Source organism: Coturnix japonica, chromosome 1 (assembly GCF_001577835.2).
Source record: "Coturnix japonica isolate 7356 chromosome 1, Coturnix japonica 2.1, whole genome shotgun sequence".
Taxonomy (NCBI): Eukaryota; Metazoa; Chordata; class Aves; order Galliformes; family Phasianidae; genus Coturnix; species Coturnix japonica.
The window spans coordinates 46,016,493-46,030,786 of NC_029516.1; the positions used below are offsets into that span (position 1 = coordinate 46,016,493).

A 14,294-nucleotide genomic window follows, 5' to 3' on the forward strand; every position below is an offset into this window, starting at 1 on the left:
AGCTCTTGTGGATGGGATTTGCAATGCAATCTACAAATCTGGTTCCTAGGTGCTCACTGCCTCACTCTGCCAGTACTGCTCAGTCCTGATTTACTGTGCTGCCCTGGGACTCCTTCCCAAAGGGATGCTGAGCACAAACTGACTGCTGAAGGGTGTATAAGCGCCACAGAGCTGAGGGGTCAGCTAAGGAATAAATGCAAAAAAAGAGTCACTTGCCATTTAAGTCTCTTTTCTGATGCTCCAGTCTGAGCCATCTCCAAGTAGCATACATGATGACATACTGCACATGGAAGGCACTTGTTTTATTGCCCAGTCCCCGACCCTTGGCAAAACATCTCTTGACCATGGGGTCCCAAAGGACTCCCTCACCTCCAAAAAGTGGGGCAAACTAGGATTACTCTATTATAAAGAAGATTGACACATTATAAGACCCTGCAGGGGAAGCACATATGATGTGAATCACTAATGCATAGACATGAATAGATGAATTAGAGTTATGTTTAATGCTAAGTTATGCCCAAAGGTCATTATGGTACCAGGAGTGCCTACACACCTCTGTCAGACATTGTGTTAAAAGGTAGATGGGAGGCAACAGTGCTCACCATGCTTCTGTGTTCTATCTGTGGTCTCTCCAGTGCAATGGTGATGCAGTTCAGGAAGATGAAGGCCAACACAACATAGTCAAAGAGTTTGTGAGCAATGATGGTTTGGCAGAGGAGGCGAAACCTGCAAAAGAGTTCCAGTAGGTAGCTGTTCCTTGGGCAGAGGGAGGTTAGAAGCACAGAAAATTGAGTGGACTGTTTCAAAATGAGTTGTGATGTAGCTAACCCTTCCAGATTCACACTGGGGCAAATGAGGCCATGTCTTGAAAGCTGAGGAGAAGCGAGTAACTTGGTTGCCATGGAGGCCACAACTCTGCCTGCTCTGAAAGACATAGTGCCTGGGTGTCACATGGAGCAAGGAGCTCTCCTCCATGGGCTGTAACAAAACTCCCTACTCCTCAAGAGGTGATGGCACATCAGTGAGAATGCTGTTGGCTGAGGTATGTGGGCATTTTCTCCTGGTGGGATGACCCTCTAGTGGGAAGAAAATATCTCTAAATATATGTGGGTACTTTTGTTTTTAGTATGTGTGTTTGTTTGTTATTGCTGTTGTGTTTTTCTTTTCCAGCAAAAAGATTTCTTACATTACCCTAAAGGGTATGATATGCTGGTAAGTTGGCAGTGGGACTGAAAATGGAATGGAGAGGCTGTTATGGTACCAGGGGAGAAAATATCAGTGTTATGGAGTCATTAATAATATATTCCTTCTCCAAATTGGTTTAATGTCAGTATCCCCTGCCTCACTTTGCCATAAATATTTATGATTACACAACAGAAAAACAGGATGCTCCACAGGATAGGAAAAGCACAATAGGCATTTAGGATTCTCATCCTCCCTCTCATCTGCAGAATCAAGGAAGAGAAATGTTGTTTGACTGTAGAAGGAGAGAAGAAATACATTCCCAGATGCTATGTTCAAAGTTACAATCTAATGTCCAGCTCAGGGAAAGCAAATGGCACAGTGACAAAATCTGTCCCATCTTCTAAACCCTTTTATGGAAAAAAACTGCACAAACCTGTTTTGTGGAGAGAAAAGATATATAGACCAGTCTTCTCGTAACTCACACCAGTCTGGCTTATAGACTTCCATCATCTTCCGGATGCGAAAACACAGGCTCTGGAGGAATGCAGGAGAAGCAAGTGTCACTGGCTGACTTCTCACTGCCTAACAAAGGCACTCTTACTTTCTCATGCAATCCCGAAGTACCACTATCAAGGTTTTCCTCCCCACATACACTATCTGCCTTTCTTTAGCACCTGGATGAGGGAGTGGACCCAAAGAACAAGAAGACACTAAAGAGGAGGTAGGTACTTCTTTGCCAGGTTCTGTTCACCTCTCACCTTCAGATTTCCTCCTTGCATCATTAAAAATAAAACTGCCGGTCTCCTGTCCACAGGTGGATGTTGCCCACAATAGGGACACTAGCTCTATTACAAGAGTATGATGTTTCCTCAATATCTCAGTTGAATGAGAAGGACAGAATGGTCTTTTGCTGGCACTTGGACTCAGAGGTGATTTAATTTCATATATACTGTATGTCTGTTCCCGTTTCTATTGACTCTCCCCTCTGTTTCTTCCACCTTTCAATCTGCTCACAGATTGGGTATGGTGGTCTCCCAGGCTGGCACAGAAAAACACATTTGCCATCTCTCTTATGCATCTGTTACCAAAGCAAAGCTCTTCCTTTTCACAAAGCCCAACCTTTCCTAACCTGTTACAATCACTGGCTGCACTGCTCTGAAATATCAGCTCTCAAATGCCTATGCATGTGCCTCATTTCTACCCTCTTCCCACCATCTACCTGCATGACTGCCTTGTGGGCAGCCTGACAACATGGTGTGGGCTTGCCTAGACCCACCTACATTCAGTGACATCCTCCACTTGTACTTACAGCACTTCTGCAAACTCTCCCATCCACATGACAGGGAGACTGAAACTTGAGGACAGAGCTGGGGTTTCCCACAGCACTGCATTGTAAGCCTAGGTTCCCCTCACCATGTACTCACATAGTCTATCTCTTCATCATCCTCTCCCCGTTCCTTGTGGTTGTTCATCCTTGGGAAGATCTCTTTTGCAATACTGGGCATTTTGCCATTGCAGTCTTGATGATCACTGCCTCCTGATGTTGTCCCTGGCCTACAGGTCCCTCTGTGGCCAGATGGGATGGAGGCCAACTCTAGCAAGTCGCAGGAACCTTTGTTGTCCAGAGAGAGCGTCCGGCGGTGGTGAAACACTCTCTCTGCTCCATCCAGCTCCCTATCTCCTGCCCTGTGCCTCTCCCGAGACAGGAGGGACTCGTGCTCAGCAGAGGGAGGTTTGTGCTTCAGGCTGTGTCCTCGGGCCAGGCTGTTCCAGCTGGAGCGACGGCTCCCCCAGGCCCCGCTGCGGCCCCAGGCACCATAGTGGGAACTGCGAGAGCTGGACTGTAAGAGAGTAGGTTGGGACTCAGACACACAGGATTGTGGAGGTAAAGCACTGCCTCGTTGCAGACATCAGACATTCCTCCAGGGGTCCTCAGCCATGTGCACCCTTTTTTACCCCCTCAATAAAGACACATAGTGGGAATGTAGCTATCATTGCTATAAATCTAACACCAAATTGATAATGAGCTAGCAGGGGTGTTGGCTGTGATCACTTTATAGCACCATCTGTGTGCAAGGCACTTAAAGGGAAGGTAAATAATAAAGCCAAAGGCCAGATGCCTGATGTTGTTACTTATATCAGCACAGAGCGAGAATAAAGATTTCAAAAAATCTGATTGGCAGCATTTTACGCAGCCCCAGGGTAAAGAATAACGCAAGGTACAGGGAGATGGATAATCTGACACAACATCTTTGAGCACAGTCTTCATAAAAAGAAGAAATTAGAGAAACAGGCCTGTTGGTTACAGTCTAGTTCAACAATATCGGCGAGTTATCATGTAGTACATGGCTGTCAGTTGTACCTGTTTAGAAATAACAGGGGCACGAATGCTTCTAGTATCAATGCAACCCCTTCAAAAGCCATGTGTGGTAGTGTGTAGAGGTCACAGAAGCTTATGTTGCTTATCCACAAGGTGGACAGGTTTGAGATGTGCTGACTGGACAGCTAGCAGTGTTTGGAGAAGCACTGGGGGACAGCGGGATCTGATATGGGTAAGCTCCAAGCCAGACTTGTCTATTCACTGTAACAAAAGCTTCCAGAAAATGCATCTACTATGGGACTTTGAAGTTCTGGCAGCACCTAGACCTTTCTATGCTCTCAGCACAGAAAGAGCATGACTTTTTGTACTGGGCGAGAGGACAAAACATAGAATCATAGAATCGTAGAATTATGGAGTCCTTATAGTTGGAAGGGACATTTAAAGGTCATCTCGACCAACTGTCTTGCAATGAACAGGCACATCCACAGCTAGATCAGGTTGCCTATAGCCTGGCCAGCCTAGTCTTGAAAGTCTCCAGGGGCAGGGCATCCACCATGTCTCTGGGCAACATGTTCCAGTGCCTCACCACCCTCACTGTAAAATACTTTTTCTTTATTTCTAACCTAAATCTCCTGTACTTTAGTTTGAAACTATTTTTCCTTGTTCTATCACAACTAACCCTGTAATAGAGCCTGTTCCCATCTTTCCTGTAGCTCTCCTTTAGATACATCCACAGCTAGATCAGGCTCCTCAGAGTCTGGTCTCCCAAAAAGAAAAGCTCTGTGCCCATGGTGTACCCCCTCTCTCACCAGAAGAATATAAAAGCTATAACCAACATTCAGTGGAATACTGTTCAACAATCTGCAAATATAGATCAATAAGGCTGATAAATCACTCAGAGGTTGGTGAAGCAGTGGCACAGGCTGCACAGGATGCCTCATCCCTGGAGGTGTTCAAAGCCAGATTGGATGGGTTCCCAGGCAATCTAACCTAGTGACTGGCAACCCTGCCCATGGCAGGAGGTTTGGAGCGAGATGATCTTTAAGGTCCTTTCCAATCCAAGCCTTTCTCAGATTGACTGATTGATCTAATCTGGAAATACAGATGAATAATGTGAACTGGCTTCCTAAGGACAGGCAATGTGGTTGTGTTACAAGCAATGCAATTCTCCATAGTAATCCAACAGATGATGAAAGGCACTTGCACTTCAAAAGAAGGGTATGACAGATGTTCCTACTCACTCACTCACCAAGGATCGCTGATCATAGGTCATTCTCCCCAGGGACATCACACTACTTTTCCGGGAGCCAACAGCAACACAGATCTGGTCAGGCTGCAGGGAGTTGCGTGAGGAGTTGGAGACTCTGCCAGCAGCAACTGGGGCATTGGAAGAGGGCAATGATGGGTCCAAGTGGCCATTTGGTGTCACAGAAATTGCAAAAAGCTTGGGATCTGGGTGCAAAGATAGAAAAAGAGGGAAAAAGGAGAAAAGAAGGAGATTGGTTCCTCACCACTCAGGGACAGTTTCAACACCCAAACTGTTAAGCATGTCAGCAGCTAACAGCGTGTTAGCTGTTTAGCATCAGCCAGCGTTAATTCCTTTTGCTTTAGGATGCTATGGCAAAAGTACAATCTAGCATGACTTTGAAATGTTCTTTTCAATCTACAAAACTTGCAGTGGCTCTCCTTGAGGCTAGATGGTTGAGCAGAGTGCTGGTCAGGAGGAAAGGCAGAACAGAACAGCCTGTCCTATGCTGGGCCTCTTCAAATGACTGATCATTGACCTTGAAGATTCAGGGCACCTTTGAGGGCTGTGTTAGCTGGTCTGAAAACCACTGACATTTGTCAAGATGGATGGAGAGAATGGGATGCTGGCTTTTAACACCCAAAGGGAGTGGAGCAATCATTTTTGTTTGACCTGTTGCATAATGAAGGTCACATACCATTGCCTTCTCTCTGTCACTGTTGCCTGTGACCAACAGACTCTAACCTTTCTTCTTTCTGCCCTTCAAGGGTTTTGGCTGCCTACACTCAAGATAAGCCCTGGCTCAGTGTAGCTATGCAACCCAGGATAGTACTGCTATGAAAAAAATCTAAGTTGTGAGAACAGGCCGTGACAAGCCAAGCCTGGAGCCTCTGCTCCTCACCACAGAAGATGCATTCAAGCTCAGACCTATGCCTGTAATATTTGCCTGGATTATGCTGTGAATATGCTTCTGCCCGTACTTACACCTTATGGATCCTGACCTTGTCTTGCTGACTGAGCTTGCTGGCTCCCTGTGGACTTGCACGACAGACTCTGAACCACAATTAGACCCTGGCTACCATCATCAGACCTGCTCTGCTCATGTGTGCAAGTCCTATGCCTTTGCTGGTGTGGTCTCTGTCCTGCAAGCTTGGATGCTTCCCCCAGCTTCCGACTCACTATTCATACTCTTGCTGCTCCCTGCCACCAAGTCCTGCCTGAAGTATAATACCTTTTGCAGTCTTCAAGGGGTGGAAACCTTACCCAGCAGTTCTAGGCAGACTGTTCCAACAGTTAATTATCCTTCTTTAAAAATATGTGGCTTTTTGCAGTCTGAGTTTATCTAGCTTCAGCTTCCAACCTTTACAATCTCATTATGCCTTTTTCTGCTCAATTAAAGAGTCATCTACCATCTAAAATCTCTCCTTATGGCCAGCATTTACAGAGTGTGTGATCAACTTACTTCTTCAGTTTCTCTAAGCTTCATTAACCTCACACTACGAGGCAGGGCTTCCAGATTTGCCTGAGTCCTTTTTAATGTGTTGGTATCCCCTCTCCAAATGGGGCCTCCAGATCTGGACACGGTGTTCCTGAAATGGTGTCCCCAAAGCTGAGCAGGAGCGCCATCTTCTCACTTCTCTTTGCTGTTTTTCAGGCATTCAAAACCTGCTCCCTTTAGTTATCACTTTCCTCAAGATGCCAGTGCAGCTCCAAAATTTCCACATGTAACACCACAAACTAACATTAAGTTCAAAACAAAAGTAAGTTCTGCCTTGGAGGTGGGAGCCAATTTTCTGCCGAATCTTCTTTCAGGCTTCCCACTAAGCACCAATGGGTTGCAAACAAATGAGACAGTTTGAGCTATCATACCTGAGCCTTCCTGGATCTCTTGGAACTGATCTAACTCCTCCATGTTTGATGAACTCTGATCTTCCTCTGAGTATGATCGGTTGGCGTCACCCTGTAACACACAAATCAAGAAGGTGGGAACTCATAAAAGGCCACTTTTTCTTGTATATCACTGTTACCAATCTTCCTTGACAGCCATGTACTACCATGACCACTGGGGAGTCCAGCATGACCTGTGATGGCTGATAATGCATTCTTGCTTTAGGAAATGGAAAGGACTCACCTTAGCTGGTGTAGCATGGGATGGAAATTGTTAATTCCCTTCTGGAGGGTTTGTCTCTTTCACTGCAAGGATTAATACTGTCATCTTTTTTTTTTTTTAAAGAAGCCCACCCTGAACTTAAGAGGAAGAATGTCAGAGGTGTGATACTTCGTGAGTCCTTCAGTATCTGCCAAGTGTCTCAGAGATCCCTTTTAAGCACCTCTCTTCCTCCTCTCCATTGGATCATTGATGGCTTACCTCAGCCTGGAACCCCTCCACGAGGATGGCCACCAGCAGATTGAAGAGTACGTAATTGCCAAATGTCATAAGAGCCACAAAGTAAAGGGATGCCCATGGTGAGGTGGAGGCCATGCCATTATAGAGCACAACATTCCAGTCTTCCTGGGTTAAGATCTGCAACCAGGATCAGAAATGATGTAAACATGCAGGAAGAACACAGAGAGGATTCCCAAAAAAGACACTGAAAGTATACACTTTAGGATACATTAGGCCTTTTAACCTCCCCATAATCACACAGCTACCGCCCATTGCTACTGTCCAGTATGGTGATACTGCCCCAGTAATGCTGGCTGAGCAAAAAGAAACAAGAACAAATATGAGGGTAGCCATATGCCAGGGTGACAGTGTTAAACACAGGTGTTGCCACAGCATAAGTGACCTTTGCAAACTTCCATTTAGGAAGGAAGGAGCCCCTCTGCCTGAGAGATACCAGTCACCAAGCTCTTCTTCTTTTGATGTCACATACTGAAGCCTTCTGTGTCATTAGAAATGAATGAATAATCCACAACAAGAAAAAAAAAAAACCCTCACGATCCTCACTTTGCTTTTTCCACCCATGAAGAGCAAAGTGAGCTCACCTGGAAGACAGTGACAATGGCCCACAGCAGGGAGTCAAAATTCTTTCTATCTGGAACTGTGTCTCCTGTATCAGTCTTCAGACTGAACTTGCATCCAAAGATGTGCATTCCCAAGATACTGTTAGGAAAGGAATAGGAATTGGTGCCCAATTTAAATGTCTCTGTCATCACAATAAATTTGTCAGAGTGACACTCCATATCAATTAATGATCATATAATTATTTGAGATGAAAGATACAGGTGCTAGAACAACACAGCCAGACCACTGGGACTTAACCATAAAGAAAGAGCTTTGTGTTTCAACCCTATAGCGTAATCGTAACCTCACTTCTCATCTGCACTGCCTCAGAGCCCACTTAATGCCTTCAGACCTGCTTTCTCCGTTATTCTCATTTGCTCTCATTTGTCTTCATCTCCCTGTCAGTGCAACCATAAAGTACACTGACAAATTTTCCTGGGTGCTTCCTGTGACCTTTCTGCCAATCAGCATCCAGGCTGAGATCTTCCTGCAGATACTACTAATTGCCAAGAGACATCACCTGTTCCACAATGGGACATTATGTTCAGCACACACATTTGGAGGCAGCATTTCTCCACCCCATCCAGGACAAATCTTCAGCTACTAAAACCAATTTACGGGAGCAACAGCCTCAATCTCTTTAAGCAAATATCTACCAGTGCTGCCCAAGCCTAGAGCCATAGACAAGATGAGCCACGTGCTCACTCACTGATGTTTACAGCAATATGAACCATGCAGTGCCTCCTCAGAACACTGCAAAGCAACCGCCTCCTCACCTGAAAATGAAGATGAAGAGCATGAGCAACATGCAGAAGGTGGCAACGTTGTCCATAGTCTTCATCAGGACCACCAGCTGGCGGCGCAGTGCAGGCATGAAACGTACCAACTTCAGCACCCGGAGCAGCCGGAATGTCCTCAGCACTGAGAGGCCCCCATCCGACTGACCGATGATCTCCCAGATGCTATGGCCAAGAGAGGCCCAAGGAGCAAAAGAAACAAAATGAAGAAGGGAACAAACAGCAGAGAGAGAATGTCAGAACTCTGATCCAAGTTGTCACCTCTGCATTGGCAGCATACACGTATACAGGTCAGACAGAAAATTTGTTTGAACAAGACATAATTAGAAATATATATTACAGGTTTGTAATAACATGTAGAAAATGGCATTTCTACTTTCATGAAGCACTACTTGTTGCAGAAATGAGGGAAGGATTTCAGCAGTAAGACCCAGCAAGACAGGTCCTTCCACCACACATTAAACTTCTGTAGTACCCTTCATTTGTGCATTCTGAAAAATATTTTGCAACTAATATTTCTTGTGGACTTGCAAGACAATCATGATGGCTTCCATCCAACAGAAGACAAAATGAGGGACAGAAGTGCTCAGGGTTATCAAAAGTATCGGGAAATGACAACTTGTTCTCCCAATCCTTTGTCTTGTGTATCAGCTTGTCCCCTTTTTTCTGTTAAAGCTGCTAAATTTTGTTGGAAAAGGCAGGTGAAAACATGCAAACTTTGTGGTGCTCTCTACTATATGTATTTCAGTTGATACCCAAGACCCTTATCACCTGATGATGACGATGATACTGTCAAAGATGTTGTAGGGGTTGCGGAGGTAATCAAAGAGGCCAAAAGCAGCAAGTTTCAGAATCATCTCCAGGGCAAACATGCTTGTAAAGACAACATTGCTGATCTCCAAGATGTTGGTCAGTTCCTCTGGCTGGAGAGAAGGCAAATTCAGAGTCAGAACTGAAAGAGCCCTGAAACTGTGGGAAATAAAATGCCACCGTTCCTAGGGGACAGGTTCTGTAGTGAATTGTGAAGAACCATGGGTGAGATAGAAGTGAGGCTGGACAGATGCCTTTCTGCTCCAATTCCTTCCCACATTTACTACTTCCTTCCCCTAGTTCCCCACTAAGTCTTTGATATGCATCAGTTTCCTGGTCTTGCTTCAATAATTACCAAAGTGAATATCAAACTGTATGAGTAACATAACAGCAACGGCCACAGTGCTAACACCTACCTATAAGAGATAGGAACAGCAAGATAAAATGAGAGAGTAAGAGGAGAAAAACAGATGCACACAGTGGAAATCTTCAGAGATGACACAAAACTACTGTGTTGAATAAAGAGAAAGGAAAAGAAAAAACAAACCAAAACAAAAACCCATAACCTGACCCTACCCCAGGCATTTTTTTTCTGATGAATCTCTGACACATCTTTCAGTCCTTGTGAAACAGTCTCCTCCAGCAGAGAATGATGTGCTTGTGCATAAGGGAGAAAGTGTTTTAATGACTCCATCAGTGGAACAAGTCTGAGCAAATTAAATTACTCCTTCTTTTGTTTTCTGAATTAATGACTTTTCTTCACCGTGTGCAGCCCTGGAAACTTCCCTGACAAGGTTAACAAAGAATCTACACTGTTTCCAAAGGAATGGTGAAATGTTGTTTTAGGGGGAGACAGAGGCTGCACTGATGTCATTTGTGAGGGATGCCAGGTTCTTGCTGTCCTGCTGTGTGAAATTAAGGCATTCCCCGTGCTGAATTTGGGATGGAAAAAGCACCTTTCACACTAGAGACTGGGACTGCATCAGGCCAAACAGTCTGAACTGAAGTCTGAACTGATGCCAGATTCATGAGGGGTAACTTGCACAAGCACAACATGCCTACACAGACGCCATACACATACAGACCATGACATTGGGCAGGTAACAAATTTTCCCCAGGTGTGTGAAAAATCTCCTTCCAGTATAATGGATCACATGTTGTGATCAGACTGGACTGCTTAAGGCCTTCAGATCATATGAAACCACTAAGATAATTTGTCTGGCTGCAGTACACTGCTGGCCATAACCTTTCCAAGCAGCATCTGGTAGGAACCTGTTCCAGATGAAGGGGTGCCACCTTCCCAAACAGAGGAACATGATATGGCAGCCCCAAAGTTCCTACTCAGAGCTCCTCTGGTCCAGTTTTCCATGTTTACCTTGGGGCAGGTCTTTCACACCCCACTGAAGGCTAAATATTTGATGTTAGCCTACAGTGCCATTGAGCCCAAGATCTGTGCCTCTGTGGTAGCAAACAGAAGTCTCTCTCTGTTTTGTTATCATAAAATCATAGAATCATTAAGACTGAAAAGACCATTAAGATCATCTAGCCCAACTATCAACCCATGTCTGGGACCTCTTTCTGGTTCTGGGTCTGAACCTCCCCCTAAATCTGAAGATTGCTCAGGGAGGACCCCCGAAACCATAAATCTGTCTGTTCTTCTCCCATATGAATAAATAGATTGGAAAGTGCTTCCCACAGTCATGTGTCTACCCCATGTCCATTGGTAATTTCATGCATTCCTCAGTGCAGGTTTAACTGAAATAAAATAAAATACTTTTTTTTTTTTTTAAAAAAAAGGAGATAGCTCAATTTATATCCATAATTACATTTGAATAACAAAACCATCATGAAAATGAAGAAGAGAGGAGGGGAGATAAGAATGATGAGAGAGGAAGAATGAACAAGTGCACAAGGGAAGGGAGAGATGAAGAACACTTTACCAAGAGCCAGGCAGTAATGACACAAGCTGGGAACATGAGGCCCATATGCTAAACAGAGATGCCAATTTCAGCCTGATTATGCCAGTGAGAATGAGGAATGCAAAAAAGCAACAGGCTATAATGGTGGATTATCCTTCTCTGCTGTCCATGCTTTCTCTCCTGTGCTGTCGTAGGGAGCAATTGATGTTTGAAAAGCCATGCTTGCCTCTCACGGAAAAGGTCACCTGTTCTCCTGTCTCTCCTTCCCTCCCTGACATCTGTTTCTCTAGTCAAGCCTCCACCTGTTAATCTTTCTTCTAATGGGCTATCAATCAGACCCAGAAAGCATCATTCCCAGGGAGAGGGGCAGGAAGAACAGGGCAGGGAAAGAAAGGAGCAAGAGACAGAAATGAGAGAGGCAGCAAAAAGAAACTACAAAAAGAGCAGGAAAAAATAATAACATAATGGGCTCCAAAAAGAAGCAAAAAAGACACTGTTAAAAATGAAGTAGGAAAGAAATACTGGCTAGGGAGGGAAAAGCAACACAAAAGAAATGCACTCAGGAAAAAGAAAGGGAAAAGAGAGAAGAGCCAGCTGGAAAGGCGACAGGCAGATCCTGCACTGCAGCCATTCCTAGAGATACTGCCGCTGGCAGGGCAGGGGCTGCATGCTGCACAGGTATGCGTTCATATCTAGATCAGCATGGTCAAGAATGTCAGTGGATGCTGCTGGAGTGGGAGACTGGCCAGAGAAATGTGAATTTGATGAAGAGGGCAAATGGCTAGGGAAAAAACAAGGGGAAAATGTCATTATCAGACTGCAGCCAGAAAGGTGAGCACTATAGGAAAGGCTGAGAATATGCAGACTACACTGCAAGAGTCTATTCTAAACAGGAATAACCAGGTTATTCTAACTAGGCAACTGCCCTAGAAACAAGAGAGTTATTGATGTGATCTATGTAAACCTACCAACCTACCTGCACGTCACCACCTCTGAGAGCATGAGAGAGAAAAATACATACACAGGTCTCCTCATTCTATCAATTTTACTTGATAATCAGAAGAATCACAGAAATCAGCTGTGGAACAGACCAGCTAGCTTTTACTTTCTCTATCACCACCCCACAAGCAGATAGGGTTTCATAATATTTTGTTATTCCCTAGTTTTACAAGACTGAAGCGATGTGGCTTCATCCAGCACCCTGGAGAGCCTGTTCCATCATTTACTAAATGTCAGCATGATGAGCTGGCTTGGACACTTGCTGAATGTTTCTGACAAGCAGCAAATAGCAAAAAGAGAAGCAATAACTGTAAAATATGAACCAGCGGATCCAATAAATGCTGGTATAAAGAGAAATCATGCAGGCTAAAGGATACAAAGGTGGCAGTACGTGAGGCTGGTTTAACCGGGAAACAAGTGATGGCCTCCTGACCCACACCTCATAAAGTATTGCAATGATGCACCAAGGGATACTGGAAGTTGACACAACAGGAAGGAAATCAAGTTTCTCTGTAATTGTCTTAATGGCTACTAATAGCAAGGATGTGCAAGTCCAACAGGCTCAAAGAAATATATGAGAAAGGAGTCTGAGACATTTATCTGGGAGTAACCTTGCTCTGAATAAGGAGAAAAGTGAGCAGCACCAGATCCTCTGCGAGTACCAACAAAAAATTACGGCTATTTAAAGGATCCTTCTGGACAGTCACAAGCATTTAATATCTTTATCAATTTAATACATTGGATTTTAAAAAGCAATTCTTCCAAGCAGAAGCAAATCTGAAGAACTGCAAAAAATATTTCAAGCAGGACAAAGCTTGAAATGATGGATTTTGGCCTGTGCCATGTCCCAGGAATATAGGAAGACCCAATACTAAGGGTACTGCATGTCATAAAGCACAGTGACGGATTTGTATAAACTAATCTGTTTACAAGTGATAACTTGTGATAAGCTTAAGGATTAAGAATGAGTCATAGCAATACAGTTTGTCCCAAAATGAATCGATTTCCCTCACAAGAAATGTATACGGAGATAGGAAGGTGCCTCAGACACACAAGCAGAATGACAGAAAAGACTTGATGGATGAGACAAATTTTAAAGGTGATTTGGATGCAGAGGTTCAGTTTCCTGGCATAAAACAAACAAACAAAAGCAACCACCAAATCAAGCCAAAACAAAACACAGTAAAATAAAAAAATAAGCATGAACTGTAATAGAACTGCAGAACGGTGGAGGTTGCAAGACACTTCTAGAGGTTGTCTGGTTCAAACTCCCCTCATTCAAAACAAACAGATAATTCCAATTTACATCTTTCTTTCTGCTGGTCAAGCTCAGGAATCAAAAGTTAGACTTGCACATTGGCGCAGTCCTCAAGACACCTGTGTTTCTGAGGCTGACCCCTCTGCCCAGCTCCTGCAGTCTCACCCATGATTCTGGGTCACAGAATCATAGAATCATTGGGCTGGAAGAGACTTCAAAGCCCAGCCAGTCCTACCCCATGCTGTGGGCAGGGCTGCTACCCACCAGCTCAGGCTGCTCAGGCCCCCATTCAACCTGGCCTTGAACCTCCAGAGATGGGGCATTCTACAGCAATCTGAGCAGCCTGTGTCAGGGCCTTCTGAGCAGGGAATTTTTTCCTAACATCTGACCTCAATCTCCCCTCTTTTAGTTTGAAGCAATTCCTCTTTGTCCTATCACTACCTGCCCATTCAAGAAGTCCAAAAAGTCGGTCCCCCTCTTGCTTATAAGCTCCTCTGAAATAGTGGAAGGATGTTTTTCTACCCTGGGCCATCTCATTTGTATAGTCCATGAACAACCAGAGCAACACAAAGATGATGGACCATACCATACAAACCTGCAACACCTTCACACATCCTCTTTCCCAGACAGGTGCATCCCTAGCAAGTGCCTGGGATTGTGATCTCTCACACACCAGAAAATCTAAGCTTGAAGGGTCTTTATTTCCATTAGCTCTCATTTGGGGGAGATTCACATGATGAAGCAGCTGAAGCA

At 44.5% G+C, this 14,294-nt stretch overlaps 1 protein-coding gene across 1 annotated transcript in view; it reads right to left on the reverse strand.

Annotated features, from left to right (window-relative positions):
* CACNA1I (calcium voltage-gated channel subunit alpha1 I) overlaps window positions 1-14,294 on the reverse strand; it is a 152,091-nt gene that overhangs the window by 24,552 nt on the left and 113,245 nt on the right. Inside the window, exons 12-20 of the mRNA XM_015860446.2 lie at window positions 9,327-9,478; window positions 8,535-8,720; window positions 7,740-7,857; window positions 7,120-7,275; window positions 6,621-6,711; window positions 4,755-4,957; window positions 2,610-3,026; window positions 1,619-1,719; window positions 603-726 (exon numbers count right to left, since the gene is read on the reverse strand). Coding sequence (XP_015715932.1) covers window positions 603-726; window positions 1,619-1,719; window positions 2,610-3,026; window positions 4,755-4,957; window positions 6,621-6,711; window positions 7,120-7,275; window positions 7,740-7,857; window positions 8,535-8,720; window positions 9,327-9,478 — 1,548 coding nt within the window. The remainder of the gene's footprint in view (window positions 1-602; window positions 727-1,618; window positions 1,720-2,609; window positions 3,027-4,754; window positions 4,958-6,620; window positions 6,712-7,119; window positions 7,276-7,739; window positions 7,858-8,534; window positions 8,721-9,326; window positions 9,479-14,294) is intronic.